At 42.7% G+C, this 24,324-nt stretch overlaps 1 protein-coding gene across 8 annotated transcripts in view; it reads left to right on the forward strand.

The window, feature by feature from the left end:
• The window catches only part of cadm4 (cell adhesion molecule 4), a 238,338-nt gene that overhangs the window by 163,941 nt on the left and 50,073 nt on the right, over positions 1-24,324 (forward strand). For 3 of the 8 annotated variants that reach the window (XR_008571958.1, XR_008571959.1, XM_054781067.1), the window contains exon 1: positions 12,265-13,624. The exons of 1 other annotated variant lie outside the window; for it this stretch is intronic. Coding sequence is in view for 5 of the 7 variants with exons in the window: in XM_054781067.1 (XP_054637042.1) it covers positions 13,510-13,624 (115 nt within the window). In the remaining 2 variants the exon portion in view is untranslated. Of the gene's footprint in view, positions 1-12,264; positions 13,625-24,324 lie in introns of those variants that run through there. 4 more of the 8 variants (XM_054781070.1, XM_054781065.1, XM_054781071.1 and 1 more) reach the window with 3 other exon arrangements.

Consider the following 24,324-nt stretch of genomic DNA (forward strand, 5'->3'; position numbering starts at 1 on the left):
ATTTTTGATTCTGCATTGCAAAGCTACCAAAAAAGGGTAGACATTTGTTTCTAATGACCAAAAATGGTTCATGGATAACCATTCAAAGTACCATTTTTGATTCAGCATGGCAAAGTCACAGAGAAAGGTACACATTTGTTCCTGATGACCAAAAATAGCCCATTGATAACATTGAATATGTCATTTAAGCCACACAAAAAGGGACACATTTGTTCCTAATGCCCAAAAAGGACCCATTCAAAACCATTGAAAATGACATTTTTGATCCAAAATGGTAAAGCTACACAACAAGGGACGTGTTTGTTTCCTCTCGACTAAAAATGCTCCATTAAAAACTACGTTTGAGCCCACTTGGCAACCCTACACAAAAAGAAACACATTTGTTCTTAATGGTTAAAAATGGCTCATTGATAATCATTTAAAATGCTATTTTTGATCCGACAGGGCAAAGTTAGACAAAAAGGGACAAAAATGACCAAAAAAGGAGCATTGATAACTATTGAAAATGCCAATTTTGAAACAACTTGGCAAAGCTACATGAAAAGGGGCACATTTGTTCCTCGCAACCAAAAAATGTCCCAATGAAAACAATTGATGCTGCAGTCAAGCAACACGTCCTAGAGATTTAGCAGTATTCCCTGGAAAGCAGACGGCAGATAATTAGCACCAAACAGACTATAACTTTGAGTTTGTTGACATTATAGACAACGCCGAAAGACTCTGTGGTGCTAACAGGCTAATAAAACTCTCATAAAGACCTCATAAAGAAGTTAATACAGAGGCGATGTACCTGCAGCGTGTTTAAATATGCAGCCTGAGAGAGAGAAGGGAGGGAAGGGAAGAGGAAAAAAGTGGGAAAGAGGTGAGATAGCAGGAGCGCTGGTGCAAATCAAAGTCAAATTAAGTGCATTTACATATTTAGATGAGCCTTTCCAGTCAGCCTGTCTAATTATTTCATCTCCATTTTTCATTTGTGCACTATACAATCCAGGAGCAGCAGGCCGTGAGGAAAGTTTTCCCTCCTCCACCTTCCCGTCCTTGCTGTTATCACCCACCCCCTTCACCTCTATCGGCCCCTTATCCGGGTCATTACCATACGCTTTTTGTCCGCTTGTTCTCTCCCTATCTCCCTTCTCTCCTCCTCCCGCCCTCTGCCGCCATGTTTTATGCATGGCAGGATAGCGCCCCGTATGTGTCCGCCAACGAGTGTGTGCGCAAAGGTCCGTCGCTAATGCCCTTTCCTGCCTCCATGTTTAATGCATGGCCGGACCCAGCTAAAGCACAGCGGCGGCAGCCAGCACGGCAGTGAGCCACGCGTGTGTCCGTGTGGCCGTTATTAAACTCGTCAAATTAGCATGAAGCGCGTCACAGGCAGACGAGCCACGCTAACCTTCCATGTCCCAGTCGTTATTCACACTCCATGAATCTTTCCTAAGCTTCCACGATACTTGCACCGCTGGGAAAAGACATTTTCTTAATCAATGACTGGGAAAATTAACAATCAATTATTATGTGAATGCTATGAAAAGTCACAGCTACTTTCAACTTTGGCAAACGACGGTGTTTGTCACACAGCTCGTGTTCAAGTCACATATTCTGGTGTTTTTTTAAGTGCTGTCCAAAATGTAGCTTTTATGGTGGAATTTAGACAGCTGAAAAGTGCTTTTACACGCCCTTAGCTTTAATGCTGATGAGCTGTGTATATGTTTCTATTGTACACTTTATACACGTTCTACATATACTCTTCTCCAGCGTAATAGATGCCGTATATCACATACAATAACGAAACATTAAGAAGGAGGACACAAACGTTAGCAGCACTAGCATAGCTATGTGCGCTAACAATACACTCACATTTTAATAGCAACATCATGCTAAGTTAGCAAAATGATCAAACTTCGTAGCTCATTTTTACGGAAATACTTTGCTGGAAATCCACGCCACACCTGAAAGCACAGCAAATACAGTTGCCACTCGTTTATTGTGGGTAATTGGTCCCAGACCCGACCGCGGTAGCTGAATTTCTGCAAAGTAGATAGTATAATACTAATAAATGAAATATGTTTTTAGTTACAGCATGGATTTTTTTTACCATTTTTAGAGCCCAGTAGACATGAAATAACACCCCTATAGTCACCTTTACACTCCTATTATTCTTTGTTGACACCACATTGCTCATCTGTAATGGACAGGCTACGGGATCACTGCAGGGACACAAGAGACGGCCGGCGCTTTAAACATAGCACGCTACCTTGCTAACTATTTACCTTCCAATTTAAGCCTTCAACTTAAGAAAGGGTTTCAAACTGAGTGGAGAAGAAGGACGAAGTAGGAAGCCAAAAACTTACCACTTCCACACGGAATGTGAGGAGAACTTTTTTTCATTATGTCAGGTCGGCCATGCCATGGCTGACTCCATGCGATGTTAAAGCAATCTAATCTATGTCCCATAAATGTAACATTACTGACGCCTAGTGACCAGAATACTTTATATAACATTTTTGAAAAAAACGCCATAGAGTGAGGGAGCGATGTTCAAACCGTGATGTAGCAGGGGTTACTTTCTGTGTCAGCCCGTTTAGGCAGTAGACTAGTCAGACCTGAATTCATTGCGCCCTCTGGTGGTTGCTGTAGTCGTCTTCAAGAATTAGCCAATTAGCCATACTACAACAAGAGGTTAATTAAATTGCCTTTGTGGGGACACTTTGGCTGGTGCATTAAAGAAAACGCTAGCATTTGCTCCTTTATGTGTGTGTGTGCGTGTGTGTGTGTGTTGATGCTGCGTACTGGTGGCATAAAAGGTTGTTATGAGCTTTAGGTGTTAATTGGCTGAGAGGAACTCAGTTAATATTCTCCTTGCTCGTCAGGAACAGCAGCAGCAAACTGATGAGTGTGTCATTTTGTTCCAGAGGGAGAAAGAAGAGTGCAAAGGCCCCCCTGTAAGAGATTAGGGTATAAGAAAAAAGAGGAATAGACGGGTCTGGAAAGACAAAGAAGGAAAGAGGAGATAATAAAAAATAAACGTTAAAGGGTTCCATTGAGGACGCTTAGTACAAGGGAGGATGATATCATGCCAGGGAGAAATGACCCCTTTGTTGTGCATTTGTGAACGGGACGAACGGTGAGGCTCCATTCTAATGACCTCCGCTCTGCCACGACGTAATCCATACCCTCCCTCGATGCAGGAAAAAGTGATGCAAAATACATAAACATTTGCACATGGGAGTGGATTGTTGTCGCCTGTCGCCGCTCGGTGTGCCGCCGCATGAGTAATGAGGGCTGCTCCCAGCATGCAGCGAACATGACAGCGCATGCCGAAAAACACTCGTTAGGCAACGCCGGGGGTGCAACCCGGCAGGTAACACTCTTTACTTTTATCTCAAAAAGAAGAGGAGGCGGCGGCGATGGGGCTTAGCAGCCATCCTTTACCTCCCTAGAGTTGCCCTGTTATGCATAACATGCACCACCGTCTTACGCTTCTTTTTTTCTACTGCTACAAATGATGTTTAAGTGTCGCATGTAGAAATGTCCGCCTGTGGCTTCCTTTATTTGAGCAAACAGGGAAACCTGTGGTAGCCTCGAATACTTCTGCTATTGGGAAGGGGTAACCTATTGAAGCTCCTTTCACTCCTCAAATGCACAAGGCCAATTCTTAATGGAGCTTTTCTTGAAGTAAAGCAACTATTCATAAGTGACCCTGCGGGAATTTACATTAAGATGCTCTGTCGAATATCAAACATCAATTTACAGTATGATCTTAATTTGTAGTGCATTTCTATCACTTCCATCACCAGGAACACCATTGGAGGTTCAAGCTGCTTGTACATTCTGAATGCAGCGTACTAGTATATTCCAAAGCTGATGTCGTAGCCACAGATGCTCGCTGGCTCCCACAGTGGTACAAACATGGATATAAATCTGTTTTTTTTGCATGCTTTGGCCCAATTAGTTTGATTTACCAGCACCTCTTGATATACTTCAAACAAGTGGTTCGGAGTCTTTCTTTTTACAGTTGTTCAACGTCAACTCACCCCCACCTCGGGTGCGCTCGCGTCTGCCATGTGGCGTGTAAGAATGTGTCTGGTTCCTGCAAGGAATGAACACAAAGCACCTGGAGAAAGTGCATGAAAGGAAAGTCACAGCTAGCCATTGACGTGCTCACGCAGTATTGCACGTACTGCCCGCGCAAGCAGTACGATGGGAGTTGTTGCTGTTCCACTTGAGTGGTCACTGAATGCTGAAACAACGTGATGTGCTTCCCTTACTATTTATGCCTTGATTCCAGAAACCCAAGAAAGAGACACAAATGCATGGAGATGAACAACAATACTTTAATTATTTTCAAAAAATATTGAATGAATAAATGATGACTGTTTCGTGGTTGACTATGGCCTATTAGTCAGGAAATATTGAAAGACAACTTATATGTAGTCTTCTGGTCTCTAGGCATCACATCAGTAATGTTATGAGACATGACGTTAGATAACATTACCTTTCACACCGCATGGAGACTGGCTGCTGAGCCAGCAGAGCCGAGCCGACATGCCATGGTTGCGATCGCGTGGGGGAAAAAAAAGGTTATCCTCTCATTTCGTGTGGAAGTGGTTCTTGGCTTCTTCGTCCTTCTTCCCCACTCCTTTTGAAACCCGTTCTTAAATTTAGAATAAGTTAATTGAAGAGGCTAACTAGTTAGCTTGGTAGCTTGCTACGCTAGCGGCGGCCACCTCTTATGTCCCTGCAGTGATACTGTGGCCTGCGCAATGTGATGTAAACAAAGAATAATAGGAGTGTAAAAGTGACTATAGGGGTGTTATTTCATGTCTACAGGTTTCTAATAATGTTAAAACCTGTATTTAGAAAGTCATAAACAGGTTTTCTATGCTTTAACTACGAAAATATTCAGTTTATTATTATTGAATCCTACTTTGCGGAAATTCACTTATCGTTGCCGAGTCTGGAACTAATTAACTGAGATAAACGAGGGACGACTGTGCTCAATTTTGTGAGTTTATAGTGGTGGCCTAAGGCCTTTGCAGGGTATTGTAGTACTCTACTTCAGCTGTGCAAAATTGCTGTCATGGCCGACCAAATTTTGGATTTGAGTACCAATTGCAAAGGCGCCAACCCGCCCGATTTTGCCTGGAAGGCTTCTGGAAAATCAGTACAACTTGACACATGACTGGCATCTTGTAGCTGAAATAAGATGCCAGATTGTTTGTTTTCTATGAAAACAAGCTGTTTTTTCGGCACAAAACACAACTCATCCACCCTAAGTTGGTAATAATTTACAAATACGTGATAATACAGGTAAAATGACAGGTGGAACTTCTACACCATGACTCCACTTCCATCTGTTTGTTGATCATTTTACATTATGATTCATTAGTGGTGGCTACATATGCATTTTATTCTTTCTAATGTGTTTAATAAGCTCTATGAGGCATATTGAAGAGAGAAGGGGGAGGATTCAAGAGCTGAATTTAATGATATCCGTCAATGATTTAATGCTAATGTTTAGGAGAACATCAAAAGCGGAGTAAAAAGCGGGAATCTACTGTAATTTGCAAAAACAGATTTCTTCAGGTGTGTGTTTTTTTTAAATAAAAAACTAATGTTGCATCGTGCATTGAAGGTATACATCAGTAAGGCCAGAGTTGGATTGAAAAAAAAACAATAACTGTTTTTGCAATGAACTCTTTGTGTATTTAAAAGCTCAAGTCAAAGGTATTTCTTCAATAAAGGGCTACAAGTCTCAACTGTACACCAGGGAAAACAGCTCCAAAGGTTTTTGTCCAAGTTGGCACTGAAGAAGAGGATTCTGCTGAATTTGTTCAGATAAATTACAGATCTGGCTCAGGTTGGCGTGTGGCACCAGGACAGGAAAAAGCAGTAATAGATTCACGGATGAAAGCTTGTGTTATATCAAGGTTCTTCGTCCCGTGTTTGTTTAATCGCTGCTCTTAAATGAACCGAACAGAAGGCTCGGTCGCTTAAAGAGCAATAATAAGCTACGATTGGCTTCCTCATCTGTTCGTTGACGGAATCCTCCATCTTCTTGTCATTGCGAGGAAGTGTTTTGTTCTAAAAGAAAGAAAAAAGCCAGCCTCGGGAGGAATGAGCTAAAATTGTCGGCGTCTGTAATTGTCAAGATTGATGTATAATGGGATGAGACTAATAATAGGATGCAGACAATGGCCACCATGGAGCCTTTATGCCTTCCTTTCCGCACTGTAGAACCCAAGTAAAGTCGCTGCCAAGCCTGCTGAGTGCCAAAGAGAGACTTTAATCTCCTGCTTTTATTGTGGAAACACAAAAGGTGAGACTGAAGATGAGGATAAACACCTGTATGCTCACTTGCTTCATTTCATGTTGTATAACTTGAGAATTTTAATATCCGCTTTCTGCACATTTTAGAGTAAAAAAGTGAGCAAGTCAAAGCCAACATTGCAGAAAGTCCATCCGAGTGTGCCCAAACGCATCGATCACCGTGACCAAGAATTAGCCTGCACCCCCGAGGAGCGGTGACTTTTCTAATTAGTGAGTTCACAGCAAATCCGCTCAGATCAGCTGCCTCGAGGACGGGCGATTAACACCGAGACCGCCACAAATCCTCCCCGAAAAATAAGAGAGAGATGGGACAGAGGGGGCGATTGAGCTGAGAAGGCCAGGCCTCATGTGAACCCAGAGGTGGGTCAAATTATTGAGGAAAAATGTCTTCTTACTAAGAGTGGCTTAGCATGAGGATGAGACATGATCATTTAGGACAGGGTTGTCCGAAGTGCAGCCCGGAGGCCATTTGTATCCCGCAGCAGATTCGTCACAGTCATAATTTTACAAAAATAACATGATTTTATGAGGAAAAATATTATTTTAGTAATATCATTTGGTAGATGAACTATTAAAGATTTTTTAAAGTCATAATATGAAAAACAAAAGAACGACTAAAGTTGTCATTTTAAAAAAAAATTTGTTTGGGTGGAAAAGTTCTAATAAAGTCATAGTATTACGGGAATAAAGTCATAATATTACTAGAAAATTTACAAAAAATGTTTAAGAAGTAAGATCAAATATTTGAGTAAACTACAGCAAAATGGGGAAAAAAAGAGCAAAGCCCGATGTTCATGCTAATAACACGTTTTCTCACCTGAGGTTTTTTTTTTAATATACATATAACTTTGTAGAATACCTACATGGCCTTTGCATCCTTTCATTTTTCAATATACATGGCCCCCACTGGAAACAGTTTGGACACCCCTGATTTAGTTGCAATTTTTTACAAAAAACGCACACTACGCCATATGCCCCAGATTTTATATGATTTGGTTTTCATTGATAAGTTTAGCTAACATTTTGAATAGATTTTTCTTGTTTTTTTCATGTTTGTCCTACACTGTATCGTCCTGCGGAATTGAGTGCCCAAACAAAGCACCCTATGCGTTGCTGACTCATTCTCCGTGCATTTTTTTCTAGAGTGCGATTGCTGAGCAACCCGTCATGGGGCCAAAGAAAGTTGCAAGTGACTGCAATTTGATAAATTTGATTTGAATTCAAGAAAAATTCCTCAAACTACTCAAAGTCCAGATCAACAATAATTTCCAACGCTTTTGTTTTCTGCATGTAAAACCATAATTATTCTCTACAATATGTATTTTTGTTAACATTTTAGAAAAATGTATTGGATTTACATTATTTCCTATGAAAAAACTTACCTGACTTTTTGTAAATTTCAGTTTTTTCAAACCTTTTGGAAGGAATTACTAACAAAAACTGAGGTTCCACTTTATTGCTTTATTATTGGTAGAAATAGGATATTTGTTTGAAATCAGGTCAAATGTGGTACATTCTCAAGTCATGTGGTTGCTCCGACTAGTAGGGAAGTTGGTGAATTGCAGTTTTATCCATCCATCCATCCAGGTTCTTCCGCTTATCCAGAGTCGGGTCACGGGGCCAGCAGCCTAAGATGAGAAGCTCAGACTTCTCTCTCCCCGTATGCTCCGCCCTTGCTCCTCCCTGAGGATCCTGAGGCATTCCCAGGCCAGTTGAGAGACATAGTCTTTCCAACTTGCCCTGGGTCTTCCCGGAGGTCTTCTACCGGTCGGGTGTGCTTTGAACATCTCCCCAGGGAGGCGTTCGGGAGGCATTCCTGACCAGATGCCCAAGCCACCTCATCTGGGTCCTCTCAATGCGGAGTAGTTGCGACTCTCCTCCTTGTTGCACCTGGATGATCGCCCAGCCACCCTACAGAGGAAACTCAAGTCATTTCATCCTCATTTCGGCCGCTTGTACCCGTGATCTTGTCCTTTCAGTCACTACCCAAAGCCAAACATGCCCAAAAAATGACCAAAGGTGAGCAGACGAACGTAGATTGCAGTTTTATCCATCCTTAACCCAACACTGGCACTAACTGCTACGGCTGTGGACAACCTCCTGGTGTATTTGTTTCCATAAGTGGGTATTAGTTGGATTTGAAGTGTCATGAGTGGTCAGCATCCAGCTTTTTATAGCTCTGCATGCACTTTGAAATGCTGGTATAGCTACTTGGATACTACATTGGCTACCATAAATACTGTATGTTCTACAAAATACTCTAACATTAGGGTGTTTAACCGTATCCAATACATGTCTTTCGATACATGCCTCAAATTTGAGCAAGATTGGTTGAAAAACATGGCAAACATCAAACAAAAGGTCTTTGCAGGGACACTTAGCAACTAATTGTCCATAAGTCATTGCCCATTGAGGAAACCTGTACTACATTTATACTATCATGCCTTCCAAAACATTTTGAGTACAACCCAGACATTAGAAATTTTACACGATTTTTCCATTCCGACCAGTCCAGGGTGTACCCCCGCCGAAGTCAGCTGGGATAGGCTCCAGCATACCCGCGACCCTAGTGAGGATAAGTGGCATGGAAGATGGATGGATGGGTGGCATTCCATTCCATTGTCTTCCGCTTATCCGGGTCTGGGTTGTGGAGGCAGCAGTCTCAGTAGGGAAATCCAGACTTCACGGTCCCCGATCACCTCTTCCAGTTCCACCGGGAGGACCCCAAGGCCTTCCCAGGCCAGCTGTGAGGCATAATCCCTCCAGCGTGTCCTTGCTCTGCCCCGGGGCCTTCTCCCGGCTGGACATGCCCGGAACATCTCACCAGGGAGGCGTCTGGGAGGCATTCGGACTAGATGCCCGAGCCAACTCAACCGGCTCCTCTCGATGTGATTTTTATGTTGCGAAATTAAAGTACAAGTATGAACACACTGAGGAGATAATATTGTCCTGTGAGTTTATTTGACAGCTTGCATGTCTGCACAGTCAATTATGCAAGCCTCTAGGCAGTCACATGGAGGGGGGGGTCAAAATGGGTCAGGGGAGTCCACATGGCTACATCAGAGTAACCAAGCTAATACTCGGATGCTGCTGAGACGTCCTTGGGGAGTCTTTGATTTATCTTCACCTATACGCAACATATGCCCCCCCTTCACAGCTTGCCAACGAATAAACCCTCAAGAATCACATACACACACACACACACACACACACACACACACACACACACATATCCAACACACACTCCTCCAGGGAGGAAAAGGATCTAACACTTTCGCTTACCCAAGAAGCACCTTATGGACAAATGTAATCTTGGATAAGCGCCCTCCCCCCCCCAACTGATAGAATCTCTACAGTACATGTTTGCTCCACCATACACGTCGGCCACATTCTCTCCTCCTACATTCCTACATCCCCTCCTTTTGCATCCTTCATCCCATCACCCTCCATCTGTCCCCCACCGTGGCCCACGCTGTAAATATCCATATTCCCACTCTCTCTCCCTTGTCGGAGTGCTTTGATAGCGTTGCTATTAAACGCCGCCGCGACCTCCTCGGCATGCTTAAGCAGGCAGGGATCCTTGTAAGGCTGGTGGAGGAGTAGCGCTTAATATTTTGCGCACGCAGCTGACTTAAGCCCCTTAAGTGCTTTGGCAACACTTATTCCACCGCGGCATCGACGGAGCCCATTAAAAGTTGGATTTGAATGCGAAGCAGAGGGAAGAAAGAAAGACGAAAGAGGGGACACAATTTGCCATTAAACCCCCTTTGCTATAAAACAAACACACCTAGCAGGGGGGATTTGCCCACATAGGGGGTTGACAGCACACACAAACACCAGTCGTGCCGCGACTTTTAATGCATTCCTCCCTCTTGTCGGTAATTACGAGCTTTGTGAAGTGCGTTGAGATGCTTTATTAGCGTCTGATAAGTACGTTTGACTTCATTGGAGTTGATTATGGGTGGGGGGGTAAATGCGTGAAGGCCGTCGTAAGCCAAAGAACAAATCAAGAGGTGCCACGGTAACAACAGAACTGTGTCGCCGTCGCCATTGCCGTTTTACAGGACAATGAAAGTCATCGCGCGCCAAGCGTGGCTCGAGTCCACTGTTGGCTGTGTGTTGCTGGCTTTATCACAGCCAATCGTTGTGGTGATTGCGCATGTGATGATACGGCGAGAACAAAGGAACTGCATTATGGATGATGTGATGCAAAATACCAACAGAAGATCAATGTACGTGACAAGATAGTTGCACTGTAAAGGGTTTTTCAAGGGATTGGCGTGCTAACCTTGCCAGTCGGGGGAACCTCACTCCATCCGCTTAAGAGCGCAATTCATTTAGTCTCAACAAGTTTGCTGTCAAAAAGCTGAGCTCCAGCCATGCCACGCCACAACTCCTTTGGGCAGCGATGCACCACTGTAATTGAAACAGGAGTTCAGAACATTCATGGAGAGATTCACCTCTGCCATTAACAACAATTCATCAGTTCCAGCAGTGCTTGTCAAATAGTGAGGTGCGTTTGGTCTCTACTTGGTTGGTCAGCAGACAGATAACCGGTTCTCAAAGACTCCAGCTGAGTTCCATATGAGAGCCTTTACTTCAAAAATGTCAATTATGACTTAAAGGATACAAATAATTTAAACATAAATGAAATGCATTAAAACAAATGCGCTAGCTCAATGCTAATTTATATTCCCTATACGCACTAAAAATTAGCATGATGATTTTGAACACCTCCACATATGACATACACATTTAAATGTACATATGTGCACTTAAACAGATGATGCATAATAAGTAAAACATACGTCAAGGAAAACATTTTCTCCGGGTCAACAAGAGACAGTTTGGCACATTGCACGTCTCAATGGCAGCAGCTACTTCCTGTGTTACTTCCGCCTTCTGTCCCCTTAGAGGGGCATGACAGGAAATAATGGAGAACCACTGAATTACAGTACAGCCACGGCTTCACTCTATTATGGTTTTTCAAAAATAAAGTCATAAGTAAATCATGCTGTTTTGTGGTTGAATATGCCCTATTATTGCTTATTTTTAAATGCGTATTTAAGTCAATGTTATCTATTTTTGGCCTAAATTAAGCATTTTCAAGCATAAAAATGGCTCAATGAACTGAAATACAAATATAAAGCATTCTGCAGACGCATTCAAAGACATTGTGATGTTCTACACTGGTCACTAGGTGTCAGTAATGTTACATTGATGAAACAATAGTCACCGCAGGAAGTACTGTCCAGAAATCGGAAGTACATAAGGAACAACAACAAGGAACTCTCTCAATGCTGTGTGTGAATCTATATTATGTCTGATTTATTTTATTTATGTCTTATTTTTCTCTTATAACATCTGCTATATTGGGTAATAGAAGTGTAAAGGTAACTATAGGGGTGTTACTTAGTGCTCTAATAATGTTAAAGCACGTATTTAGAAGGTAATAAAATGGTTTTCTATGCTCAAAGTACAAAAAAAATGTGATTTATATATAAGGAATCCTACTTTGCAGAAATTCACTTATCTGGTCTGGACCCAATTAACCGCTATAAACAAGGGCTTACTGGAATTGGTAATTGAAGAAAATTGTGTTGGATATAGTTTTGGTATGAGGTCCTCCTGCCAGCTGTCTGCCACGTACGTAGACCGCTGCCATAAAACCAAGCATTTTAACATAAAGAGGCAGTGTGACGCCTCTGCGGGCGCCTGCATGGATACATTAACGAGGAGGAGACAGTGAAAAGGCCAAACACTGCCCAATTTGCACCCCGCTTCGGTCAACAGTGGACAGTCGAGCACACATTCAGACACACGCAGCCACTGTTTGTGGACCTGAAAGACAAGCATTGTCACATCAGCACACACACACACACCACCAACCATTTATCCTTCACAAAATAGTATGCAAAATATGCAGATGCTGATCCCACACTGGAGTCAAGCATCAGGGGAGGGTGGTCGGGGTTATATAAACAAGTTGCAAGACAGATAACGGACAGATGGATGCGATTAGTCGCAACGCCACGTTGGAATTATCTTTGTGTTCATAAATTAACAGGAAAAGGAGTCAACCTGCGGCCGACACGTCTTATGGAGACTGCCAGGATCCACTCAGGGATCGGAAGGACGATTGGACAGCATTTTTGTTGAAGTCAAAGCTGTGGGGGGGTGAAGATCCGTGGTGAGCCACCCGGGTGTTTGCCAGTTTGAGGGCTGCTGGCTGTTAAAAGCCATTGTGTTTGCAGTGGCATGTAGAGCAGGAGGGTCGTGTTCGGTATACTAACTTTATCCCCCGATCATTGAAAAAGTACAGGGATCTCTCACTATTGTTGGCCTAAAAGAAAGCAGGTATTTAGGTGAGTGTGTAGAGCCTATGCTGGGTCCAAGCATGTCTAGTAGCTTGTGATTATCCCATTCAAAAGACGACAAAGCCTTGCCTCCATTGTCCGTTTTCTTTGACCTGCTCCACCTGTAAAACACTTTGACTCAGCTCTCAATCGAATTTTATTTAACCTCCGCTCTCTACAGATGAGTAGCGGCGAGATAGAGTCCCCGTGTCTCCGGAGATCTGGCCGTTTGGGCTTCCCGCTGACTGGCTCCTGCTGATATGTCGAGCCAGTGGTTAAAAGACGGTGCGCGCTCATTGTTGCCCTAGATTCATGAGTCCTCCGGGGGGTTGTTGCGATGCATTTTGCTGTGGTTCAAAAGTTTGCATGCAGCGGTGGAGATAAACTTGCCTTTCTCAGCCTCTTATGACTGGAAGTGATGTTTCCGGTGCGTAGAACTAGCTTAGCATATTGTGGTTTACAGTCGGGATGAGCTAATTGTGTTGATGGCATAGAATGCTGTGTTGCAGGTCTCCTCTTGTAGCTTGTGGTAGAAAATAGGTGGCCCAGCAGTACTGTTGTTTGCAACTAAGCGCCTGCATTGTTTCACGTTCTAAGTAGCACAAACTCAAGCTCATTTGCATGCGTGTTGTCGTCAAGGCGTCTCATTACTACCTCCTGGCAAGCGACTTTCCAAGCTAAAGTGCGTCGAACAACAACTCGTGTCTGCTTGAGACAAACCCCAGCAAGTGCACAAATTAGTTTGTGTGTAGACTTGTTAGTCAGCAACAGTGCAGGCCGGGTGTTACAGAGGATCCATTGATTGTAAAGTGCACATCAATACACAATGAGGCCCGTTCCGTGCGCTGTCTTCAGTCGCCATGGCCGCTGCCACCCTCCTGCGGCCATCCCACTGGCCCTGCGCAGCCTGGTCCTGGTGCCACTCCTTCTCGGATTCACCCGTAAGTTGCACAAATGTATCCCTATTAAAAGAGACACAGGGTATCGATTCCACAGAGAGTCATTATGTAGCAAACAGGTAGCGGAAACAGAGACATAATGTGTATACGTGTATGCATTCAATCCATATTACAGCCCAGTTTATACTATACGGAATGTGGACGGTTATATTTGCACTGGTGTTTTTGTTTGTGTGCAACGTTTTATATAACCTTCCTATATAAGTCCAGTCCAGTTTTTAAAAGGGTATAAATTATTTAATCACTATTCATTATCATTATGTGCTTTCACCATATTGTACTGAGCAGCCAGGACGTTTGTCACTGTGCCACCTCAAAAGTCACAAGTTCAATTTTTACAATATTCCTCTTCTACGGTGGCGTTTTGCTGAAAATTATTGTCCTATTAGCCATATTGTGCTGAGCAGCCAGGACAGACTTGAGTACAGTAATCCCTCGCCACTCGGTGCTTCGAATTTTGCGGCTTCGCCCTATCACGGTTTTTCACAAATATGTATCATGCTGTTTCGTGGTTGAATACTATCTACTAATAGTACATACGCTAAGTCCCCTACTAACGAACATCCGACGTGCGAACACTCGGAGATACGAACACAAGCCGACTGGTCTATTTTTTCATGTGTTTTGCCCTATAAGTCCATATTTATACTGTACATGCTTGACCAGCAGAGGGCACTGTGACACTGCTAATGGGACCAACAGATACAGGAAGACGAGGAAGAGGAGAGAGGAAGGCTAAGAGTTTTATGATACAACCCGGACAGAGCGTGTGATTAAAGTTTATGAAGAGTTAATAGGCCTGCTTAATTCTACACCACCCACACAACACTACCTCTTTTAGAAGAGTCTAACGACGATGACGACTTGTCCTTTTTTTCAATATCTCCTCCTCCTCCACCACAACGACGTATGCTCGACCACTCCTCTTCAAAGGTAAATAACATTTATCATTACGTATTATTATATCATTTTTATTATTGTTTTTTTTCTCATATTTACATACATACGCATATACTGTATATGTATACACATACATGTAGTACCTATATAATTGGTAATATTACCTTTTCCCCGACTTAAGAACAATTCGACTTAAGAACGGTCGTCTGGAACCAATTGTGTTCGTTAGTTGGGGACTTAGTGTATTTAAGCAAATTTTAATGTTTTTTTTTTTTGCCTACATGAAGCATGTTAGAGCATAAAAGTGGCTAACTGAACTAAAATGTATTCAAAGATGCTGCGATGATATGTAGTATTCTACACAGGTGTCAGGGATGTTACTGTAATGTTTGGTGAGACACACAAGCACCAGACTTGATCGCCAGAACAAAAGGCTTTTATTGCAGGTTTGAATATTCTCACAACAGGCACAATAATTCCTAATATAGGCTACTTTTGCGGACTTAACCCACACCAAGCTAAAACTCTGGAACACATTGACAGTAACACACAGGAGCATCTTGTTTATCTTTTAAATGGCTAATTTTCTCTTATTATGTCTACCATATAGGACAATACGATCGGAATGTTATTTAATGTCTAGAGGGCTCTAATAATGCTTACAACCGTATTTGGAAGGTGGCAAACAGGTTTTCTATGCTCTAACTATGAAAATGTAAGTTTATAAAGAATGAATCGTACTTTACAGAATTCACTTATCACAGACAGGTCTGGAAGAAATTAACCACAATTAGCGAGGGATTGCTGTATATCACTTTTGTTTCTATACTAACTCTATATTGCAAATCTATATTGCATTTCCTCTTCTATGGTTCTAAAAACATTTTTTCTCTTTATCATCACCAGTACCCTTTAATGGTGGCTTCACCAAAAGCCCAAAAAATAATAAGTACACATATGAGACTTCCGACTTTTCTGACGTTTTTGGTCAAAAGCAAGGTACTCCATGGTAAATCGTGTTCTTCTTCTTTGATTTATTTTAAATGTATTGTAATGCTGCTGCAGTGATGCGAAAAAAAGGGATTCTGGCAGGGCGGACCAAAGGGGGAGCTCATCGTGATGAAATATGTGTTTTATATGAAATGTTCAAGCTGCCAGTAATTAAGGTTCAACTGGGATTAAGAAAAGACACACTAATGAGAGGGGAGCCCTGATGCGGTGAACAGAGACCACAACCAGGCAGAAACTTTTGTCACGCTAATATGTTATCAGAGAGGAAGTAGGAAAATACGACAGTAGGTGAGAGACAGATGTAAAAAGAGATGCATGAGGAGAAGTTTTGACAAGCGTGTCGTACATGAAGTGAGCCGCTATTAGTACCTACTCCCACTACTTATACCATTAGGCGCTTAATGCAGGGAGATGCTCCTCGCTGGTAAACAAGCGCCGAGCTGTCGCGCACACGCTGTGTCTATGCGCAAAGACGACATGAGTCCAGTGAGTCCTGTGTTTTCTGCAACAGAGGGACATTGTTGTAATGTTGTAGGGGAGAAGGGGTGGATGTCAGGGGTTGGCAGTCAGTATTCAGTTGCTGCCAAACGTGTGTGTGTGTGTGTCAGCCCCTTTGAATGTGCACACAAAAGCAGAACAGTGCACTCAACTAAACCTTTTCATGTTGAACGTACATACAACTAAGTAAAGTACCAGTCGCTCTTGCAAATGCAAACACATTTGATGTACAGTAACGTAGCTAACACGGCTAGCCTGCAGGGTAAACTCACTCTGTTTGCTTTCCATCATCGTGTGGGGTTGCAATTGAGGGTGTTCTGAGCTCCTGTTTTCATACCAGAGACTAGACCGGACAACACCTCTGTAGACTTGTGCACCACTTCTGTTGGTATGCAATAATTGAGAGTTACATTTCTAATGTACAGTCGTCCCTCGCCACTTTGCGGTTCAAATTTTCCGGCTTCATTCTATCATGGTTTTTTAAAATCATGCTGTTTCATGGTTGAATATGGCCTATTAGTTAAAAAAAATACTCATATTTAAGCAAATTTTACAAATTTTTTTACCTAAATTAAACATTTTCAAGCATACAAATGGCTAAATTAACTAAAGTACAAATATTAAGATGGCCTGGTGGTTAGCATGTTGGCCTCACAGTCAGGAGATTGTAGGATCGTGTCTCCGTTGGAACATCTCTGTGTGGAGTTTGCATGTTCTCCCCGTGCATGCGCTTCCTCCCACGTTCCAGAAATATTGGAGAATTTAACTTGCCCATGGGTGTTAATGTTAATGTGAATGGTTGTTTCTGTATGTGCTCTGCGATTGGCTGGCGACCAGTACAGGGCGAACCACCCATCTCGCCTGAAGACAGCTGGGGTAGGCTCCAGCATAGTGAAGACAAATACAAGGCATTAGGAAGATTGTGATTTGTCATTAGGTGTCAGTAGATTAGATTAGATTAGATTGGTTTACTTGTAGGGGACAATGCAATTTCATAACATGCATGCTCACAAAAAGAGCCAGAATTAGCCAAGAGGGTATTTTTCATCTGTAGTCCACCGAGGTGAAACATAAAGCGCCAAACTTGATGGCTGGAAAAACAGGCTTTTATTGCAGGTTTGAATGATCTCACAACAGGCACAAAAATAATAACATAATCATAATAATAACACAAGGGCTACTGTTGCGGCCATAATCCACCTAAAACTCAACTCAGAACCCCCGACATCACTTCTTGTGCACACATCCGGAACACATTTATTGCAACACACACAAGCGCAACTTTACTGTATGTCTTAAATGGCTCATTTTCTGTGATTATATCTACTATATTGGGTAATATGAGTGTAAAGGTGATTATATGGCTCTTATTTCATGTCTAGCCCAGGGGTGTCAAACTCGTGCCATGGAGAGCCGAGACACTGCAGGTTTTCTTTCCAGCCAGTCACTAAAGGCAGGTGATTTTAATGATCAACACCTTCAATTTGAGGGAAGGAGATCATCAATTAAATCACCTGCTGAAGAAACTGGTTGGAGAGAAAACCTGCAGCGTCTCGGCCCTCCATGGCACGAGTTTGACACATGTGGTCTAGAGGGTTCTAATAATGTTAAAACTATTTACTTAGAAGGTCGTGAAAAGGTTTTCCATGCTCTAACTATGTAACTATTGCATTTATAAATAAGGGATCCTACTTCGCGGGAATTCATTTATCACGGTCGGGTTTGGAACCAGTTAAGCACGATAAACGAGGGATTACTGTATCTAACTTTTAAAGGTTGAAGAAAAACAAAACGATTCAACTTCCAACTCTCACATCTGTAGTTGACTGACAGATAGTTGGCAAAATTCCAGGCTTTATTTTAAGATGTGTAGCGAAGCCTGCTTTTTTACAAAGCCACTCGTGAAGCGCTCATAAACGGGTTATGGGGGCGCATATTGCTGTAAGTGTATACGTCGTGTGTTTGACTTTAAAAGAGGAATGGGGTTCAAGTCCAGTGCATTTGGCAGTGTTAAATCTCTCATGTGGTGTAATCGCCTCCCTAAATTTCCTTTAAGCTGCTGTCGGGATGTGTGCGGTGGCCATTGTTGCAGGCTTGTCGGCAGTGTGACAGAGCTAGGCTTTAACTGGATGCGGAGGAGTGGGTGATGGTAGGGATGCTTGAAGGTTGAAGAGGGGGTAATGGGATGGGTGCACGAGAGTGGAGGAAAGGCAGGATGTGGTGATTGAAATACTCTGCTGGGGCTGCAGAGATGCTAAAAAAAAGACACAAAGGTCAACATGGAAATGTATTTGGAGGAAAAGAAGGGCTAAATAAGGGTGGGAGGACTCGAAGGATGGAGGCTCAGTGGAGAGGAGAAAAACTATTGGCGCAAATTAAAGAAAATGTTTTTAATGAGAGGTCACGAGTGAACAGAAACAATTTGATGCCGATTCGCCTGATTAGCTTTGCCGTCCTCGTGGAGTTAGATGATGGAAAGTCTTTTGGTTGGAGATTAAGACAAGGGGGGAAAAAAGCAATCAAAACAAGCAGAGAGAAGGCTGAGCTACTGCCAATTAAAATAGGCCAGAGCAGACCAGAAGATGAAAGCGGGGCTAAAAGCAAGATATCCACTCCACTCATTTGTTCTGTCCTCTTGTCCCGCTCTCTGCTCTCCTCAGTCCTTGCTTCCGCTCTCCCGGCTCGCTGTGGAAGCGGTGTGATTATGCTGCAGACTTGAGCTGCAGAACAAATCACATTTAGCCTTATAGCGACAGGGAGAGTGTGGAGATGGTGCTCGGAATTATTCCCACTTGGTCCACCCTTCCAAAAAAAAGAGAGAGGAGGGAGATTTGCAAACGGGGGGGATGGAAAGTGCAACGTATGTTGGAAGTGAGGCTTTGTGGGAAATAAAATGGAAAGGTGCAACCATTTCGCCAATCCCAGGATAAGGCACATAGGAATGATGCTCCTCAGAAGAGTCGAGATATGGAAGATGTATCATGACAGCAGGACTGGAGAAGATAGGACATGTAGGATGGGATTAAGGTGTGGGCAGCAGGGATGGAGGTACAGTATCTCACAAAAGTACAGGTGTCACGTTTCAGTGAGCATTTTTATGGCAGTATATCTCCTCAAGGGACAATACTATCGACTTGAAACTTGAATATGCTTTAGAGTAGTCAGGATGCAGCTTGTATAGCAGAATAGATTTACTATTCACTGAAAATGATTCAACACAGTCACTGTTCTCTAAATAGCGGGTAACACATGTGAGCAGCAAGATAATTGTCTCTTGCCTACAGTCAAGCATGGTGGTGGTAGCGTTGTGATCAGGGGCTGCATGAGTGCCGCCAGAAGTGGGAGAGCTGTGAGCTTTTGAGTCAAAAATATGCATATTTAAACAAATCGTATATATATTAATTTTCAAGTATAAGACTGGTTAAATGAACTAATATACAAATATAAGACATTCAAAAGACACGTAGATATGTAGTATTCTACACTGGTCACTAGGTGTCAATAATGTCAATGTAATGTTCGGTGAGACACACAATCACCAAACTTGACCGCAGGCTTTTATTGCAGGTTTGAATTATCTCACAACAGGCACAATAATCTCCCATAGAAATCCCTAATAAAAACACTGCTGCGGCAGTAACATACCGCAAGCTTTAACTCAACTCTGAACTCCGACTTTTTCTGCTCGCCCGCAATTCAGGTCCCCCTAGGGAACACATTTATAGCAACACACACGAGCACAAGTCTTATTTATGTCTTAAATGGTTTATTTACTCTTATTATGTCTACTATATGTGGTAATATGAGAGTAATGGTGACTATAGGGGTGTTAGTTCATGTGTAGAGGTCTCTAACAGTAAAAAAAAAAACATATTTAGAAGGTTGGAAACTGGTTTTCTATGCTCTATGAGAATATTCCGTTCCACCGCTTTTCCATAATATTTCCTCATCATATTACGACTTTTTTAAGAATTACATATTTAAATCTTTAATATTTCAACTTTAGGCTCTTGTTTTTCTTGCCATTATGACTTTATTCTGCTTTTATTATGTCTTTATTCTTATTCTTGTAAAATTATTGCTCTTTTTTCCCATTCATGCTGTTGTTTTTGTAGTTTTCTTGTTTAATTGTATTTTTAGAATATGCCAAGGGCCAATAAAAAAACAGCTGTGGGGCACAAATGGCCCCTGGGCCGCACTTTGGACGCCCCTGTCATAGTGGCTTGAGGGAAACATTTTACTGTTAGATCTTTAAATGTCCATTGTGCATAACGGGGGACCTAAGTATGTTTCTCATTGGCAACTGCAATGCATTGCAGTGTCCACCATCTTTGTGGAGTGTCCAGAAATGTTCTTGAAAGCTTCAAAAGCAGCTGTTTGAGTGTCTCTTCCCTTAAAAGCATAGCAAAGAAGCGATTATGACACACTCCAGACTCTTGTAAGAAGTATTTCCAGAGGAGTAGAAGCTATTGTTGCTCCAGTAGAGGCAGCCAACTTTGTATTTTCACTTCCTGTGTGGCCAGGCGTCCCAGTACTTTTGCCTCTCTGCTGTCCTGAGGGTTTAAGTGGAGGAAGAGTGAATGAGTTTAGTGGCAGGGAGGTGAAATGAGGAGAGGACATCAATAGAATGCAAGTAATGAGAAAGAGCAAGATTTGTTAAGGATTATGTTTTATTTATAGAGAAAGATTTTTCTTCTCGTTTGCTCTGCATTTGATTGGCAGAGTGTTGCCAAGAGATAGAAAAGAGATGGAGTGATAATTTTAGACCGGAGATGTGGGCGGGGGGGGGGCTTAGAAGCTCAAAGTCAGCTGGATGATCCTCGCTACACCTAAACTGTCATTAACCTGGAGCAAGTGTTCATTTTTGCAGAAAATACATTCTCATGCACGGTGCAGAGGCTGGTGTGCATCACTGACTCGAGGGATGATGGGAAAATTGGACGTCTCGATGGGAGAAGATGGAGTAGTTGCCAGCAGGTGGCCGCTCCCTCCAAAGGGGAGAGGGTGGAAGGAATGAGGCGATGTTATTGTTTAAATTAAAAGCAGTAATAACGCAAAGGGTTGTGCATTGTCGTCCCCTCCTGCATCGATTCTCTTGTAAATCCTCCGCCCGCCCATAAAGGAAACACGAGCTCCTGGCCTGCCTCCAATGGAAAGATAATGAGACATAATGAATAGGGAGGCGGCGGCGGTGGCCCTCACTCTTTCAAGGATGCACACGGGGGCTCGTTTGGGGGCACACTGACACAGCACATCTCTTACGTTGACGCACTCAAGGATGGAGCGAGATGGTCACTCAGCAAGCTAAGCCACGAGGCGGCTTGGAGAATTTAGCGTGATTGAGCGGTTCAGCTGGCTGCCTCCCAAATCCGCACCCCACACCTCCACATCTTCCCCTCGTACCTCAATCATCCCACTCTGTCCTCCACATCGGAACCCAACAATACGCCATTCGAGACTTGGGGTATAATATTGTCGCCAGAGTTCCCTTCCTGAGGCAAGCCTGCCATTTAGCCTAGACATCTCCAATGGCTGGGTGCTGGGGAATCGAACCGGCGTTGTCTGCACTCAAGGCAGCAGTGTGTACCATCACAGACTATGCATATAATATTGTCCAAAATTGATTAACCTTGTCTTGAAGCAACTGAGACAAAATGGAGTGCACTACTTGGAGCAAACAGCAGAGGCGCTGTTGCTTCAGTCAGTAGATAGTGACCAGAAGAAGAGCATAGAAAGGTTGCAAGATGTTGCGCATCCTTGATTTTTATTTAAAGTAAATTTGAACAAATGACGTCAGATGCCGTCTATAAATATAGACATACCTAGTATAAAATATTTGCTGTAGTACTTTATACTGTTATTATCTGGTGAAGTCACAGCTAGGAAATACAGTATGTGTCTGTGTGGTGTTCAAATGCACTGTTCCTCGTCTGAAGTTTCCAACTTCCTAGTTTTCTTGAATGCAACATTACCAACTGTCACAGCCGTTGTTTACTACCGCTACAAATGATACCATAAAATAAAATAAATATAATTTAAAAAAAGGGCCATTTTCAGCCTGCAGCTGGCTTTTTGTTGGCCCTCGGCATATTGTAAAAATAAAATTAACTAGTTATTAATTAGGTGTATTATTATATATGACACTAATTTGCTTTGTCACTTATAACTTCAATACACAAAATGTCCCCCCTGCATCCTTCAATTTTTCTGTATGAGTATGTATGAGCTCAAACTAATTTATTAATATTGAATCCTACTTCATGGAAATTCACTTTTTGCAATCGTGTCTGGAACCAATTAACCACAATGATCAAGGGACTAATGTATCTCCAAATTCCGTAAGTGAGAGACTTCCTTATTGTTGTTTTTTGCATTAAATGATTAAACCATTAAACACCCACACACCCCACTACCCCTCAAAAAAGTCTAACAAATTTGGAGATACTGTTCATGCTTTTCATGGTTAGATTCAAGATTCAAGAGAGTTTTATTGTCATGTGCATAGTACAACAGCAGTTATACCATGCAATGAAAATCTTATTCTGTTCATTCTCCCAAGAAAAGAAATTAGCAACAATATATAATAGTTTTTTGTGTATTGCATTGTATGATAATCAAAACGGTTAAAGGGATAGTTCGGATTTTTAGACATAAAGTTGTATGACATCCCCATCAGCATTGTAGCCCATTAACAGCGACTTACCCCCCCCCCCCCACCCCACCCCACCCCACCCCACCCCACCCTATTGCTGAATAGATAAAGGTTGCATTTTTTTTGGACTTTCCACTGTTTTTTTTTTTTAGTTATCAGGGTTCTGATAGTAGAGCAGAACCTGTATTATTTTTTATTTTTTTACATTTGCATTAATTTTGCATTGACTAATGTTGCAGGAATACAGAATTCAATACGCGGGTGATTAAACTTTAAACTTGAAAGCATCGTTTAGCCTTGGAGCAAAGCTATACCAAAGCTATAGTTGCGTACATGTTGAAAAATGATAGCCTGCGTCGGCTATGTATTACTGTAGGAAATAAAGCCTCCTTGTTTTATTCAAGGCAACAAGGAAAGTGAAGCAAATGAGAAAAGACGCAGTGAAATACTGCCCCCGCTTGGCTGGATCGAAAAGTTATTGCCTTTTTACCCCCCAGCACTACTCTTCTCGCTGATGGTGCCCGGGCTTGATATTGATAGTGCTTCACGTTCCATTGTTTTTCCTGCTAGCGAGGTGTTTTATGAGGGCCGTACATTTCATTGGAGGTCAGATTAATAGCAGGCGTCGCACAGGTTCCTTTCCTCCATCCTTCCTCCATCCTTCCTTCATCGTCTTCCTCTGAGTGAGCGAATGATCAGGAGCTTGTGACATTTGATTTTTGAATGGCCGCCTGTAAAGTGCCGTGCCAGCTGCTTTTGCAGACGCCAAAGTGCGTCATCGCACTTATATTTCATAGCACCCTCCTCCCAGCGACCGCCGCCAGCTGCATTATTGTACCCCAGCTCTCACTTCCTAGCTTCCTGTTAGCGTTTGCCGTCCGATCTTCCACCTGTGTCAACGCAGTTGGGTTTTGTCGCTTCCAACTTTTTGTTTGTCACTGCTGCTAATTTTTTTCAAAGCAGTGACAGCTGTTGGGCTATGCTTTTTTATATATATATAAGTGGATCACAGGATGGCACTCTTTACAGTCGTTGCATTATTTTATATTTACCTCAACGTTGGGGCCAAGAGGCGGGGGGCCCAGCGGGCACATAGCCGATGAGATCCACACAGGAGGACACTTTATGGGCGAGGCAGCGCAGCTGTTGTCGCTTATACTTTTTGAAATATACTCGGCCGTATACTCTATCTCTGAATGCCTCACCTTTTTGTCCTCTTTTAGGCAGACTGTCCGTCACTTCAAATATGTGCAGTGTGGGGAAATGGGAGATCACGTCGCGGGGAGGGCTTTCCGCCAGCCTGGACAAGCACGGACACATTCAGTGAAAAATGTATTGAAAAACTGCGGTCCATAAGGGTGAATTGTCCTGTGCAGGGCAGACAGATTATCATGTACCATACCATCCATTGTATATACAGTATATCCAGAACTGAATAGCTACTTCAATCAGATCACATTTTTCTTTCTTTTCCGTTGCTGTCCCACTTGAAGTCCGTCTATCTCGGTCGTGACAAGTCGACTGATGAACAGAACAGAGACGCTCTCTTGAACTTGTCAGGCTGCAGGGTGCCGTTTAAAAACAGTGGCAGCCCCAACTTTGGTTGCTGGGGCGATGAGTA

Source organism: Dunckerocampus dactyliophorus, chromosome 7, assembly GCF_027744805.1.
Source record: "Dunckerocampus dactyliophorus isolate RoL2022-P2 chromosome 7, RoL_Ddac_1.1, whole genome shotgun sequence".
Taxonomy (NCBI): Eukaryota; Metazoa; Chordata; class Actinopteri; order Syngnathiformes; family Syngnathidae; genus Dunckerocampus; species Dunckerocampus dactyliophorus.